We start from the raw sequence: 15,714 nt of genomic DNA, 5'->3' as shown, positions 1-15,714 counted from the left end.
GGTCGGTTGATCCTCAGCTACTTGGCGCAACCCACCGTGTGGGATCGGCCATGAAACGGGTGGTACCTTATTTTAGAAATAAAATAGTTTTAAAATCCGAATACGTTTAGGAATGGATGGTTGAAAAATAAATTTACTGGTCCAATCCAGATTTTCAAAAAAAAAAAAAGAAACCAATAGGTTGAAACAGTGAAATTGTACATAAACTTAACATTCTATTCTTTTTGTTTCCCGTAAAAAAATCGCACACGGCTTCGCAAACGTTCCTGTGGCTAAAGCCTATTTCAGTTGCACCAAAGGAAAGAACCACCGGAAGGGATAAACGTAAGCCCATTCTTCGGAGAGGTTGATCTAGCAATCGTTTTCTTAGATTTTTGAATAATCTGCATCTTAAAAAGAAACGATGCAGAGATTCACTCTGCAGTGGAGGCATAAGGGTGACTGTATAAGACCCGACCTGTGTAGGTAAAAGTTCAGAGGGGAACTCGGCATCGTATCCTGGTAATTAATATTTCTGCCCTTCTAGTGCAGCACCAACGATTTTTTCATTGATACTTAAGGTGGGGAAACTCAGATGTTGCCAAAGCCGATTTGGCAAAGGTATCCGACGTGGCAAGCTTTTCAAACCGCGCCGCTGAGACAAACGCCAACGTCGGCAATATAGATTACGGGACCATTATGTGATGCCACCGCAAGTGCCTCTGCATATTCATTGAGGGTTAAACCCTTGTGACCTGGTACTCACACTAAGCGAATAGGACGACAATGTCTTGGGACAAGAGAATAAAATATTTCTAAGGCATTCGAGAAATTAGGTTGGTTTCTCTGTAACCAACCAGCAACCAGATCTACGAAGGGAGATTTCAGGCACATGCACATCCCGACAGCAGAATCTTTATTACGTCCTCCCACATCGTCCTGAAAGATATTTACTTGAGTTCCAATGGAATTTCTGGTTTAGTCTTAATGTGTGGAATGGTTGTAGTTGGTAAAGGGAAGCCCATTCGGCGGCGGTGGCAAATACAGCGAAGGTAGATTGCAGAAAACTTGCCGGTCGATGTCGGAAATCGACACGTGATAAGGAAGCCAAAAAGTCGAACGAGGGATGAAATATTCCGTCTCTCGAAAATGTCTGAAAAAAACCAATTCAGCCTGCGATAAAGTTGAATTTGGTTGGCCAAGCCAGCACGACATGCTGGCTTGGCCGACTTCGCTTCTTCCGGCCTCTTTGTCGAAACAAGGATGTTATAATTTGCCCCACTTGTTCTCTGATCCACATTGCCATCCTTCTATTTCTGGAACACGCCCCTATAATTTCCAGGTCTATCACTCGCAGTTCTGTCTTTTATTATAGTATACGTACCACAAAAAAAAAAAAAATGATTGCATAATAGAGCTGACGAAGACGACGACGACGGTGAAGTCATGGCAGCCACAATAGATACCCTAAACATCCTGCCGCCCGGTTCTTGGCCCATCCCCCATTGTGGGTGAGCGCCATCAAGAAGAGGAAATCATCATCATCATCATCATCCTGACGAGCATTAAATACCCTTTTCAAAAGGGCGCCGGGCTGAATGGCGGTGCGTTGTACAGTAGTGTCAGCGTGTGTCGCGAAAAGAGCGTTGAATTGCCTACTTTGGTTCCTTGCGCAGGCGGTGCCACGGCTGCCGAGCCAGCCGGCGCGCCCGGCAGACCAAGAGACGCGCCTGTGGGCGACGGCGATGGGATGAGCGGGCCCCGATGGTGGCGGCCAGCGCTCTGCTGATGGTGCTATGCGCGGCGGCGGCGGCCGCTGTGGCCGCCACCGTGGATGGCGTGCTCGTGCTGGGACGCGACGGCCGCTGGCGCAGCGACGAACCGGTGCCCGTCGGTAAAAAGACTTCGCTGATTCTGCTCGGCTCAGATCTGGACCACGAGCCTGTAAGTTTCACGCCACTCGACGCCAAGCGCGGGAGCAGCTGCGACCAGGCGCCCGCACTGCCGCCATTCTCCACGGGCGAGAACGGTTCCGCCACGGTAGTCCTGCCGTCGCAAGGCCGCTGGTTCCTATGTCTGCGAAAGGGCGAGAACTGGGTTCACCAGGGCCCTGCTGTCAGCTTGACTGCGTAAGTGAGCCGTAGCGGGCTTCAGATGTCGTTGATTCAAGCGCGGCTTCGCAGCACAGGTGACCTGGACGTGGCCGTGGTTTCCGGCGTGCGTGGTGGCGGCGAGATGACGGCCACCACCAACAAGGAAGGCTACACGATGCTACCTGTGGGCGAGGAGGTGCCGCTCCTGCTGCTGGGTTCCAACTTTTCGGAGCGCACGCGCATCACTCTCACTACTGAGAGGGCGGCCCGTGGAGTCCTGTGCCGCGAGCAGGCTCTCATCGACACTTGGGAGCTGCGGCCTCTCCACGGTGGCCTGGCGGCGCGCATCACCCTCAAGCTTCCCCGTGCGGGCGAGTACCACCTGTGCGTGTCACTCTCCGGCCGTTGGGTGCACCAAGGCGGCCACCCGCTCGTCACGATCGAGGGCGAGTCAATGCTTGTTCCCGTATGGATCAACCTCTTGCTCATCGGCACACTGCTCGTCTGGTCCGGTCTGTTCAGTGGACTGACGCTTGGCCTCATGGCGCTGGACAAAACCGAGCTCAAGGTCATCGAGTCGTGCGGTACTCCCGAGGAACGAGACTACGCGCGCAAAATACTGCCGCTGCGACGCCGCGGAAACTACTTGCTCTGCACGCTGGTGCTCGGCAACGTGTGCGTCAACAGCAGCTTCACCATCCTGCTGGACGGGATGCTGAGCTCCGGACCCGTGGCAGTGCTCCTGTCCACATTAGGCATTGTTTTGCTGGGAGAGATCATTCCGCAGGCCATATGCTCCAGATATGGACTCGCTATTGGTGCGCGGACAATACTGATAACCAAATTGTTTATGATCATCACGTTTCCTCTCTCGTGGCCCATATCCAAGCTACTCGACTGTGTGCTCGGAGAGGAGATTGGTAATGTCTTCGACCGCGAGAAACTTACCGAATATCTTCGAATCACCAAGGATTACGCGCAACTCGAGAACGAAGAGCTGAACATCATATTCGGTGCTCTAGAGCTGACGAAGAAAACGGCGGCTGACATCATGACGCGCATTGAAGACGTATACATGCTCCCGTATGATGCTGTGCTCGACTTCGAGACCATGAGTGAAATCGTAAAGCGCGGCTACACGCGCATTCCCGTCTACGAAAACACCAAGCAGAACATAGTGTCCCTCCTCAACACCAAAGACCTGACGTTCGTGGACCCCGACGACGCCATTCCGCTGGCCACTGTGTGCAGCTTCTACAAGCACCCACTCAGCTTCGTATTCGAGGACGAGACCCTCGACTCACTCCTGCGCGAGTTCAAGAAGGGCCACTCGCACATGGCATTCGTGCGACAGGTGGTGCAGATAGAAAACCGTGACCCCTCTTACAACGTGACGGGCCTGGTAACCCTCGAGGACGTCATTGAAGAGATCATCCAGTCAGAGATCATCGACGAAACCGACGTGCTAAGTGAGTTGCTCCATCACTCGTGCTTCTGGCATGGTCACAAATAAGTAAACGCAACGTAGAAAAATGTAGACGCAGTCGCATTGTAGCGACCACAGTCGAAATTAGTTCGCGCACAACTCTAGAGGTGATGGCAAATGAGCGCACATCTTCCTATACACACAGCTTCGCAAGGCCACGTTTCAATTAGATTACACCACATCCTCGTAGAAGTGTGTGACAAGTGACTATAGGGCGCTCTATATACTGCAACTTTTTTTTTCGTGGTCGCTTTTTGTGACAACTTTGGAGAGAGCGGAACTTAACGTTTTTAAGCCTTTATCTTCTTACCAAACGGGCGAGCGAGTGGTCACGCCGACGGATGCAGGCAGATGCGGTGATCAAAGTATCTAGGGACTTCTGAATTATACGGTAGCGCAAATAAACGAGCACACAAGAAAGGTACGTTGAGACACACGCGCACAGAGGCTTCGTGTGCCTTTCTGGTGCCATCGTTTAATTGCGCTACCGCACAATTCAGGAATGCCGTACCAACAAGTCCGCTTAGCAACTTTTGTTGAATCCTAGGAGCTTACCACTCGCTCAATGTTGAGGACGTCAGGACGGCTTCCTTAATGTGGAGATCCAAATTACTGCGCTCTGCTCGAAATGTCGCAGACCTGTACTTCGGCGTCCGAGATACCGAAGGGAAGTATACAGTATAGAAAACCAACGGCGCCCATTCGTCGCGAGTTTTGTTATGTAGAATCATGCCATTTCACGTTGTCTGAAACCAGGATGTTTTCTCAATTACTAGGTGTTTCTTTATTATTATTATTATTATTATTATTATTATTATTATTATTATTATTATTATTATTATTATTATTATTATTATTATTATTATTATTATTATTATTATTAGACATGTCAGAAGCCTTGTGAGTGAACTAGTGCAACACTGTCATCCCTGTGTCGATATGGCAAGCGCACCGTTAGAGGAATTTTCGCGGACGCCTAGGTGCACTTAAGACGGCAGCCTCATGCCTAAGTGGCGTCCTTTGTGAACACGGAAGATGCAAACGCAGACGAAATTGACACTAAGCGCATTTCCGCCCTTCTCCTGCGGTTATCTTTTTAACCTCGACCGCACTGCAGTGTCTGAGCTATCTAACTTCAAACAAAAACGCCCGCTGTCATCTTGCGTGCATATTAAAACTGCAAATTGGGCGAATTGGCGAATGTCCGTCTTCAACAGCACTCCCGTTGACAGAGATCGTGAGCGCAGGCACAATTTCGGGAGCGATGCGGCGTATATAGTAAAGAGGCTGCTGCTTTGTGTTCATACCCTTATCTCTCTCGAAGGCGCTGCTGTTGAAGATGAATCTCGCATACATATTGTTTTTTTTTTTGTTTTTAACACGAAAGTGTTTTATGCCGGGGTCCATCCACCACGGCTCCACTGACTTATTTCCGTCGCGGATATGACAGTGTAAAATATACACTAACAGTTGGCAAAGAAAGAAACTAGAAGAAAAAATAACGTTGCCGGGAGTCGAACCTACGACCCCTCGCTCCGCAGCGCGCGGCGCAGAACCACTCGGCTACAGCCGGCGAGCTAACCACTCGGTTACTAACGGCCAGCTATTTATATGCACCATTTATCGTTGGCGGTACTCCGAGCTCGGTGGCTTCAGCGTGTTCTTGTTATTACCAGCGAGATAGCGCACAGAGCTTGCAAGGCGCGCTTTAAAGGTCGTCGCCCAGCGCGTTGCGATGCGAGCGCGCCTCTACAGGGGGGTGTCTGTCGTGCGTGCACGCTTATCTCGTGATGGAGGCGGTTTGTACGTCTTGTGCTTTGACCGCAAGTTTCCGTTGACGTTACAGAGAGCACGAAGGTCACTTCGCTCGCTGCAGCGGCCGCGTTTCCGAAAGGAGCGCGCTGCTCACACACAAAGAAGTAACAATTGTGACAGTTGTTAGTTCGTGCTCGTCCTGTGTATGTTCTTTTCGTGTGTCGTTTCTGCTTTAGAGCGCCCTGCGAGTTTCGAGCTGCTTGTCGTTCTTCGCGTGACATTACAGTTTGTTGCTATAGCATTCATTCCTTCACCCTTGTGGCGAAACAATGCACAATAAACGCTCAGCTACCCCTGTGAAGATATGTTTCATTTTCGTGTTATACCGATTCCTATGAAAGGGGGATCAGCCATGTTTTTTTCAGAAATTGAGAGACTTGAAACATCATCTTCTAACTGTTACTATAAAATTTTGCACCTTCATTTTAACGCGACTAACTTGTCTCACGCTAGCTCAGCGTTTACTGACCTGCATTTTTGTTTCTCGCAAAGGTATATTGAGGAGGACGATTGGAGTTGGCTGCGAGCGACATTTTCTCATTAAACTGCGCAGAGGTAGCACATCTGATCTCGACATTTCACGCGCCTGGACTTTAGTGAACCACGTACCAGAATTACTTGAAGGGCATCACACTATCACGCAACTAGAGGTCAATTTGAGGTAGTATAGCGACTCACGCAACCTGTTTTTCCCATGTCTCGCTGTTTTTGTTGTTGTTTTTTATGTTGTTTTTGTCACGTTTTAATAGATGTGCGATGTGTACTTTAAAACACTCATATCTGTTCTCGCTATTCAACTGTGACGATATCTTGCCAAAAATGTAATTACGGGCCTTCACAGTGGCGTGCATCTAACCATCTCTCTGCAGCCGACAACCGGCGCAAGCAGCGGCGCAAGGACGCTCAGCTGCTGCAGGACTTCAGTGACTTCCTCAAGATCGGCAGCGGCCAGCAGGGCAAGAACGTGGTCTCGGCCCAGCTGGCCTTCGCCACCTTCCAGTTCCTGAGCACGGCCGTGCGCGCCTTCACTTCCGAGTTTGTGACTCCCGCTGTGCTGCGCCGTCTCATGGCACAGAACATTTTCTTCACGCTCAGGCCCTCGACAGGCAAGAACATCTTCGATGCTGGCAAGCCGTGCGACTACTTTACCGTAGTCCTCGAGGGGCGCGTGCGCGTAACGGTTGGCAGGGAGAGCCTGGTGTTCGAGGCCGGACCATTCTCCTACTTTGGCTTGCCCGTTCTCACATCCGAGAGGGGCACTTTCGTCCCGGACTACACCGTCACACCACTCTCGTACGTGGTCTTTATGAAAGTCAGCCACAGCGTGTACCTGGCTGCCCTGCGCGCGTCGCGCATGTCAAAGACTGAGGAGCCGGCCGATGCGAACGTGCAAGAGTCCGTTGCGCAAACGGACGAGCACAAGCAGGCGACAGTCAACACTACGGACGTCAAGCCAACGACGCCGGCGGCGGCCGCGTGGTCCGAGCCGGCCAACGCGTGAGCCACGCCCCCTTTATTAAATCTCTGCTTTCAGCGCTGTTGTTTGTGCTCCGGGGAGTCATCCTCGTTGGCATAGCTCATGTAGCGGACATCCGAGGAGCCGCTGCGCAGCAGCAATGACTGGTTCTCCTGGCGGCCCGGAGGGTTCTTTAGCACGAACATCACCGGCGAGTATACGAAGCACACCGTGGCCGTCAGGTAGAGCAACCTGCGAGGGGGGCGCGAAACGAGACAAGCAGCTCACCATCGGCCTATCACGGGCCGCAGCAGTGTTCGACTTACGCTTGAAATCCCAAGGTCTTGACGATGCTGCTGCTGATGATAGGCCCTGCATGCGGAAGAGGTGTAAGAACTAAGAGACACGTCACCACAGGAACGCTGCGGCCTTCATGCGCAGCACGCACGATACTATCGGCGATGGTTTTGTTTATTGCCGCGAAAAAGTAGAGTTTATTTTTAGAAGAGATCACAGCTTCCACTGCGTCAAAGTCTGAATCATTCAACACTGTTATGAGCATCATCTCAAGTCTGCAGAAGGAATCACACAATGAAAAACATACAATGCCGGGAGAACAAGCATAATAATTCATTTCAATGTTATTCTCTATACGGCACAAGCGGGTTCGGAAGAAGCCATCATTGTCGCTACACAGTACTTGAGCGCTTAGGGGTTGAAAGTGTTCGAGAGGTAAGTTGGTCAGAGCTCGGCGAGCTCTCAAGAGCGCAGTCACAAGTCATATTTTTCAAGAGCAATGAATTTCTGTTTAGCTACCACCGTGGTACAGTTCTTGAAACGTCTAATTGGGGTCACGCAACGCGGACTCCGGATGCCGCAACACCTCGAACTGAATCAAGTTAGACAAACGCCATTGTCCCAACAACGACATCCACTTGCCATTACATAAGCGATAGAAAGAATACGACGTTTACAGCTACTATAATCACGTTGATGCTCGCAACAAACCGAGCTGCGCTGACAGCGCAGACGCGACTCAATGTGCTCGGTACTTGCACATGAGCGTGCGCGTGCTTCTCTCGAAACACTCGCATGTAATAGTTACTCCCATTCTACGCTGTGCTTACAATGACACTGCAAGGACGCCCTATTTGCGCCTGCAGAGCAGGTTGCGCTTGTTTGTAACTTGAGAAAAAAAAAACTGAAGCTCGAATCTGCGTTCTGAGTTTTACTTTTTCTTTTAACACGAAAGAGTGTTATGCCGGGGTCCACCAAGACTTCAGAGACGTATTTCCGTCACGAAAATGACGTGGAAAAAATGCGCACGATCAGTGGCAAAGTTCCGTCAACGGGAGTCGAACCCACGACTTCTCGGTCCTCAACAAGTGATGCCGGGTGCGCTATCCACTGTGCCACGGTTACACACTCTGGGAGACTCTACAAACGCACTTTTTATATCTCATACTTTCCTCTCACAGTGCTCTTGGTCGGCGGGGTGGTGTCGCCCTCTGGGAGCGGTAAACTGAAGTAGGGTCCACGTAAGATCGAACAAACGATGGCTGGTCGACCTCTCAAATTTATTTCGAAATTTTATATATTATTGCCTGATGAGTGGATAGAAGAGATCCGCAATTTGTTTTGCCGCCAAAAATTTTTTCGAACCACAGGAAATCAATAATGACGAAGAGGTGGAGTGGAGCGCTCATCCGCTCTGCTGTTTTGGCCAACTTTCGTTATGAATTGCACAAAATATATTAAAGTTAGGTGGCTGAAATTTCTTTAACTAAATATATGCATGTTTTTGCTTCTGCTCAGGTATTTTTAGATTTTATGTGTAGTGTACATGTTTTTATAAAAAACCTCAAAATTGGCTCAGGGAACGTTATTTTCTTTACTTTGAACTTCCTTATCTCCAAAAAGGCTTGTACCAGAGCGACAAAAATTCCGCATTACGTTCTTCGCATGCTTATCTACCAAACAGCCGAGTCATATAATTATATAACGTTTCCGTAAAGAGATATGATCGGGCTAACTTCAAGAAAACACCGAACAATGCAAACTTCTGACGACAATTAAAAAAAAAACCATTTTTTACATTTCTTCAAATTTGCCCGCTTATTCTCCTCCACATCAGCTTTCACAATCATTAAAAACATGTTGCATAATGTCGTTGCACTAATAGTTACGGCCCCTCCAATGAGACCCTTGGGCAAGGATTGGCAATTCCGACTTCTTGCCCAGCAAATGCATAAAATGCAGGCAGGATTGAATTGCTTTTTTATTAAAAGGCCAGCAGGTATCGAAAAGGTGTCGCCGGCACTGAAGACGTTAATTTTGAAATTATTTCGTCACTGCAGCGGCCACGAGCGCGGGGCTACCGAGCAGGCGCGCGCACCCGAGATGCTCGTTGTAAGAGACGGCGCAGTGAGAGCTCGTTTTCGCGTCCTCAGACCGATTGAGTTCGAAACAGCAACACCTCTCGGGTGCCTTGAACGCACGTACACCGGTAGTCACAGTGATCTGGTTAATGACGTCGATTTCTTTTTCAGGGGGGCATAAGAATGTCATCGTTAAACTGTGCGTTCCGTGAAGATCTTTCAGGGCAGTGGTTGCAAAAGCACGCGTAGCACAAGTAATAATAATAATATCTGGGGTTTAACGTCCCAAAACCAAGATATGATTATGAGAGACGCCGTAGTGGAGGGCTCCGGAAATTTCGACCACCCGGGGTTCTTTAACGTGCACCCAAATCTAAGTACACGGGCCTCAAACATTTTCGCCTCCATCGAAAATGCAGCCGCCGCGGCCGGGATTCGATCCCGCGACCTTCGGGTCAGCAGTCGAGCGCCATAACCACTAGACCACCGTGGCGGGGCGTAGCACAAGTAGTCCGTCTCACTGACAGTCACTGATCTTTCGGGGCGTTAAACGTTCCTTCAAAGCGTATATGCCTAGGTCGGTAACTCTACGAAATTTTGGCTTCTTTGCAATAATTAAAGGAGTACTGACACGATTCTGAGACATCGCAAAAGGGACATTTTTTGCTTCGTTGGTGTGCAGTGTCAACGCTGTGCACATACTGAAGTCGGTGAACACGTATAAAATATTTTAAATTGACTTTGAAGTTTTCGTCGCTGAGCATCTGCAAGCTCCACTGCAAGGACATTATCCCGACGAGTCAAGACAGTTCCCCCGAGTATGCAAGTTCTGCGTCCTGCATGCAGCCTAAATCGTAGAAATCACTGTCAGGGTCTGTGGACGATAATTCACTCATCGTTGTTTATGTGCACCACGAGCAGATGACGAATTTGCTGCTAGTACGTCGCGAGTTTCTGTATCTCCGTGACGTCACACTGCTATGAAACGACACTGAGATCCACCCCCTCGATATCTAAACCGAAAGTTCCTTTTTAAGGTGGCGCTAATTAAAATATATACGATGCATGCCCAGGCACCAATCCTTGCCCAAGGGTCTCATTGGGGGGCGGGGGGGGGGGGGGTCGTAACTATTAGTGCAACGACATTATGCAACATGTTTTCAATGATTATGAAAGCTGATGTGGAGGACAATAAGTGGACAAAGTTTAATGAAAAATGGATTTTTTTTTTTAATTTTCGTCAGAAATTTTCATTGTCCGGTGTTTTCTTTAACTTAGCCCGATCGTATCTCTTTACTGAAAAGTTATATAAATATACGATACGGCAGTGCGGTAGATAAGCATGCGAAGAACGTAATGCGCAATTTTTGTCGCTGTGCTACAAGGATTTTTTGAGATAAAGACCTTCAAAGTAAAGAAAATAACGTTCCCTGGGCCAAATTTGAGGTTTTTTATAAAAACATCTACACTACACATCAAAACTAAAAATACCTGAGCAGAAGCGAAAACATGCATATATTTAGTTAAAGAAATATCAGCTACCTAACTTTAATATATTTTGTGCAATGCATAGCGAAAGTTGGCCAAAACAGCAGAGCGGATGAGCGCTCCACTCCACCTCTTTGTCATTATTGATTTCCGGTGCTTCGAAAAAATTTTTGCCGGCAAAACAAATTGCGGATCTCTTCTTTCCACTCATCAGGCAATAATATATAAAATTTTGAAATAAATTTGAGAGGTCGACCAGCCATCGATTGTTCGATCTTACGTGGAATCACCCCGTATATATTTTAATTAGCGCCACCTTAAAAAGACACTTTCGGTTTCGATATCCGGGGGGCGGCTTCTCAGTGTCGTTTCATGGCAGTGTGACGTCACGGAGATACAAAAATACGCGACGTACTAGCGGCAAATCCGTCATCTGCTCGTGGTGCACATAAACAACGATGAGTGAATTGTCGTCCAGTGACCCTGACAGTAATTTCAACGATTTAGGCTGCATGCAGGACGCAGAACTCGCAAACTCGGGGGAACTGTCTTGACTCGTCGGGATAATGTCCTTGCAGTGGGGCTGGCTTGCAGATGCTCAGCGACGAAAACTTCAAAGTCAATTTAAAATATTTTATACGTGTTCTCCGACTCCAGTGTGTGGACAGCGTTGACACTGCATAACAACGAAGCAAAAAATGTCCCTTTCGCGATGTCTCAAAATCGTGTCACTACTCCTTTAATTATTGCAAAAAGCCAAAATTTCACAGAGTTATCGACGTAGACATAAATGCTTTGAAGGAACGTTTAACGCCCCGAAAGATCAGTGACTGTCAGTGAGACGGACTACTTGTGATACGCGTGCTTATGAAAGATCTTCACGGAACGCACAGTTTAACGATGACATTCTTATGCCCCCTGAAAAAAAAAATCGACGTCATTAAGCAGATCACTGAGACTACCAGTCCACGTGCGTCCAAGTCACCCGAGAGGTGTTGCTGTTTCGAACTCAATCGGTCTGAGGACGCGAAAACGAGCTCTCACTGCACCGTCTCTTACAACGAGCATTTCGGGTGCGCGCGCGCCTGCATGGTAGCCCCGCGCTCGTGGCCGCTGCAGTGACCAAATAATTTCAAAATTAACGTCTTCAGTGCCGGCGACACCTTTTTCGGTGCCTGCTGGCCTTTTAATAAAAAGAAATTCAATCCTGCCTGCATTTTATACACTTGCTGGGCAAGAGGTCGGTATTGCCAATCCTTGCCTAAGGGTCTCATTGGAGGGGCCGTAACTATTAGTGCAACAACATTATGCATCATGTTTTCAATGATTGTGAAAGCTGATGTTGAGGAGAATAAGTGGACAAACTTTAAGAAATATAAAAAATGGGTTTTTTTTTTCAATTGTCGTCAGAAATTTGCATTGTTCGGTGTTTTCTTGAAGTTAGCCCGATCATATCTCCTTACTGAAACGTTATATAATTATGAGGTTCAGCAGTTTGGTAGATAAGCATGCGAAGAACGTAATGCGGAATTTTTGTCGCTCTGGTATAAGGCTTTTTTGAGATAAGGACGTTCAAAGTAAAGAAAATAACGTTCCCTGGGCTAATTTTGAGGTTTTTTTATAAAAACATCTACACTACACATAAAAACTAAAAACACCTTAGCAGAAGCAAAAACATGCATATATTTAGTTGAAGAAATTTCAGCTACCCAACTTTAATATATTTTGTGCAATTCATAACGAAAGTTGGCCAAAACAGCAGAGCGGATGAGCGCTCCACTCCACCTCTTTGTCATTATTGATTTCCGGTGCTTCGAAAAAATTTTTGCCGGCAAAACAAATTGCGGATCTCTTCTTTCCACTCATCAGACAATAATATATAAAATTTTGAAATAAATTTGAGAGGTCGACCAGCCATCGTTTGTTCGATCTTACGTGGAATCACCCAGTAATGCATCGTGACCATGGCCTCCTCGATTAGTTACTGCAACGCGTCGTTGCTACGCGTCCGTACCATTCGGTGTTTTTATAATAGAAGTACAATTTCGTCGACGCCTTAACACACCGCGAGGGTCAATCTTAGCACAAGCGTCCGCCTCGCTCATAGCATCCATCCATACTAAAGATTGCTCTGCGACGCGCGCCTGCCTCGCCTGGCTGTAGCACCGCGTTCCCCGCTTACGACGCTCGCCCCGAGAAAAATCACGGCCGGGCAACAAGGGAGACACGACGCGTGTTGCGTTTCTCTCTAGTCCGGCCGTGGTGCTCAATAACACTTTAACGTGCCGCGGGATGGCGACCTTAGCCCAAGCTCTGCGTCCAAGCAGCGACGCTCTTCTGGCTGTCACTCCGCTGTTTCTGATTACGCTCTCACCGTTAATCACTAAATGCTACCACAAGGGTTTGTCTAATCATTGATCATGGACGTTAATCCTCGGGATAAAGATGTACCACCAAGCGTCAACGTGGATTCATCCACGTTAAACGGTGCTATAGCTGCCAAACACCAATAGACATTGTGAAAGCTCTCTTATATCAATGTACAGTAAACATTCAACTACTACTGTAAGAACACGTTTTACTTTGATGTTGTACCAATTTCTATGACGGAGGGATCAACCATGTTTTTTTCATTCTTGGCTCAACTTCTATTGGCGGCTTTATGGGTGCTGATATCTTGCGATGTTGCATGATACACGAAAATATTAAAGGGATTTTTGGTCACCGCACGGCCACTGCCGTGTCATGTGACAGTACGTTTGCGACTTCGACGGTGAGCTGCGAAAGGAAGCTTATAGCATGTGCGTCTGCTGAATTTCGTTGCTGCCGCTATTGGACTCCCCTGATCATGCATGTTTGCATGATCGTGAACGTTATCCCGATCGTCCAGCACCAACGAGTAAAAAAAAAAAAGAGAAAATTGTAACAGAAATCATTGCCGCAGTGGTTATCCAAGTCAGCCGTACCTTTCTGGAATGTGTCATCGTGATGCGGTAGAACTCCAGAAAGCTATTGCGCATATTATCATAGGCAATTATTCCTGTCGAAACATTTTTTTTCTTCGTTCTTTCAGTCTTGTATTATCGGTTTGCACTACTACGAGCGAGCAGTTGCTTGAGAAAGAAAGGGGTGGGGGGGGTGAAAATGTGACTACTTCCCATTGACAAGCACTACAGTATATACATCATAATTCTTAATTAAAAGGGACAGCATGAAAAAAAAAAAAGCACCGGGTGAGCGCTGTAAGCAGTTTTACTTTTTGCTTCTACTTCGCGCATAGTCTTTTTTGCCCCTATGCTTTAATTAGGCACTAACTAGACCAGCTGTCTACTCCACTGAAGTATTGTTTGGCAATACTACTGACTCCAGCGGGAGTCGTTGCAGAGTGGCAAGATATCATGAGGTCATGCTCCAGCAATCTTGTACACGTTTCTGAAAAATAGGCAACCGACGATAGTAGCAGTGATAGCCTTGAGCGCCTACACGCCATCTCCTGTCTGACAGACGCTTGCGACACGTCGAAATTGAATAGAAATGGCACAGTAAGCTTGAGTTGCGGCAAAAACAAAGTTCATAGCCAAAGGCACGACCACGCAGTGCTACGAGGTTGTCGGAATAACTTTTCAATGTGCTTGTTGGCAGAAGAGCGAGATAAAGAAATATAGCACAGCAATATGCCACCGCAACTCACGTGTCCGCAACTGTCAGTTCGTGATAGTTGTAGCGTTGCGAGGCCACGACAAAGCGACTCTCACGAGCTGACATTTGCGAATGAGTCTACTTTTCGCAACAATGCACGTGTTTCTTTCTACTGGTCGCGGGTTCGATCCCGGCCGCGGCGGTCGCATTTCGATGGAGGCGAATTGCTAGAGGCCCGTGTACTGCGCGATGTTAGTGCACGTTAAAGAACACCAGATGGTCAAAATTTCCGGAGCCCTCCACTACGGCGTGCCTCATAATCATATCGTGGTTTTGGCACGTTAAACCCTTGATATTATTATATTATTAGTCTTCCCTCTTCCTTCCTTCCTTCCTTCCTTCCTTTCTTTCTTTCTTTTGTTTACTCAATTTGTGACGTAGAATATGAAACCTGCGGTTCAACTGAAACGTGGGCAAGCGCGCTCAGACGATGCACCAGTTATGCATCGATACCCACTCGCACACGGGGCTTGAGCGGCAACTGCAGGCTCGAACGTCGATGCAATGAAGCTGAATAACAAAATGCCTTCTCTGGGGCTGTACCGAAAGGAAGATGTCGTGATTTGAACCAGTGCGCGTACAGGCGTTGGGAACTCGGGCGTGATTGAACATGTCTGCGCGTGCATAATAAGCGCCTTTAAAGCTGGCTTCTCTGCATTTAGAGACTTTGTGAGAGGAAGTCCACCTCTGTGATCCTATTGGTTTCAGTTGAAAACAGCAAAAGTTTGGTAAATTTGGCAGTAAATCGTTCTCCGGATGACCAACAACGTTACCACTATAATTTTGGCACGAGTTTTGGCACGTAAAGCCCAAGCGATTGTTATTATCAATACTGAATGGACATGCTGAAAGGCGTAAGTTGCGTTGTTGGCTAAATGCGCTTATCCTCATTCGCAGGCAGACATGAGGCGCTGTATCACCCTGCGAATGAGACTAAGTGCTTTTATCCAACAAAAGACTGCAACGATTGTCTTTACTATTATTATTATTATATTATTACATGTTTGCCATTTTGAATTGTGGAACGGCACATTCATACTGTAGGTTAAATTAAGGGCGAAAGCCATGAAAAAGCGCGCACATGCACTAAGTATTCGTGTAAACGAAGCTGGCTTTTCCGCTGAACCATTTAGTTCGATAACAATTCGCACCGATGAACACCTGGTGTCCGGTCACATTTTCTGGATTGAAAGCTTTATTCAAGGTTGTACAAATAAAAACATGCATCATGTATCAAATTTCGTCACTACCTCGTCACGGAAAGTTGCGGTCTGGCGTACCGGAGCGCTCGCCTTTAATGCGCGGCTTGGTTTCGATATC

At 47.7% G+C, this 15,714-nt stretch overlaps 2 protein-coding genes across 3 annotated transcripts in view; one reads left to right on the top strand and one right to left on the bottom strand.

Annotated features, from left to right (window-relative positions):
* The first annotated feature begins 1,531 nt into the window (after positions 1-1,531).
* On the top strand, positions 1,532-6,913 carry LOC119379075 (unextended protein). 2 transcript variants are annotated; one of them, XM_037648240.2, is made up of 4 exons: positions 1,532-1,583; positions 1,656-2,108; positions 2,163-3,541; positions 6,243-6,913. In XM_037648240.2, exons 2-4 carry the CDS (start codon positions 1,744-1,746, stop codon positions 6,872-6,874), a joined length of 2,376 nt encoding a protein of 791 aa, XP_037504168.1. In that variant the 5' UTR covers positions 1,532-1,583; positions 1,656-1,743; the 3' UTR covers positions 6,875-6,913. The 2 variants fall into 2 exon arrangements, with proteins under 2 accessions (XP_037504168.1, XP_037504169.1); XM_037648241.2 differs by lacking the exon at positions 1,532-1,583 and having other exon boundaries at positions 1,970-2,108; positions 2,168-3,541.
* Positions 6,809-15,714, bottom strand: part of LOC119379076 (synaptic vesicular amine transporter) — a 30,947-nt gene continuing 22,041 nt past the window's right edge. The window contains exons 7-8 of the mRNA XM_037648242.1: positions 7,156-7,201; positions 6,809-7,081 (exon numbers count right to left, since the gene is read on the bottom strand). Coding sequence (XP_037504170.1) covers positions 6,904-7,081; positions 7,156-7,201 — 224 coding nt within the window. The 3' untranslated portion in view covers positions 6,809-6,903. The remainder of the gene's footprint in view (positions 7,082-7,155; positions 7,202-15,714) is intronic.

This window comes from Rhipicephalus sanguineus, chromosome 1 (assembly GCF_013339695.2).
Source record: "Rhipicephalus sanguineus isolate Rsan-2018 chromosome 1, BIME_Rsan_1.4, whole genome shotgun sequence".
In the NCBI taxonomy this organism is placed as follows: domain Eukaryota; kingdom Metazoa; phylum Arthropoda; class Arachnida; order Ixodida; family Ixodidae; genus Rhipicephalus; species Rhipicephalus sanguineus.
This window is presented reverse-complemented; position numbering and strand designations above follow the sequence as displayed.

Coding starts and splice junctions, on each gene's coding strand:
- LOC119379075 (XM_037648240.2), top strand. CDS start 1,744: ATGGTGGCGGCCAGCGCTCTGCTGATGGTGCTATGCGCGGCGGCGGCG. Junction 2,109..2,162: donor CCTGCTGTCAGCTTGACTGC/GTAAGTGAGCCG, acceptor GCGGCTTCGCAG/CACAGGTGACCTGGACGTGG. Junction 3,542..6,242: donor CGACGAAACCGACGTGCTAA/GTGAGTTGCTCC, acceptor ATCTCTCTGCAG/CCGACAACCGGCGCAAGCAG.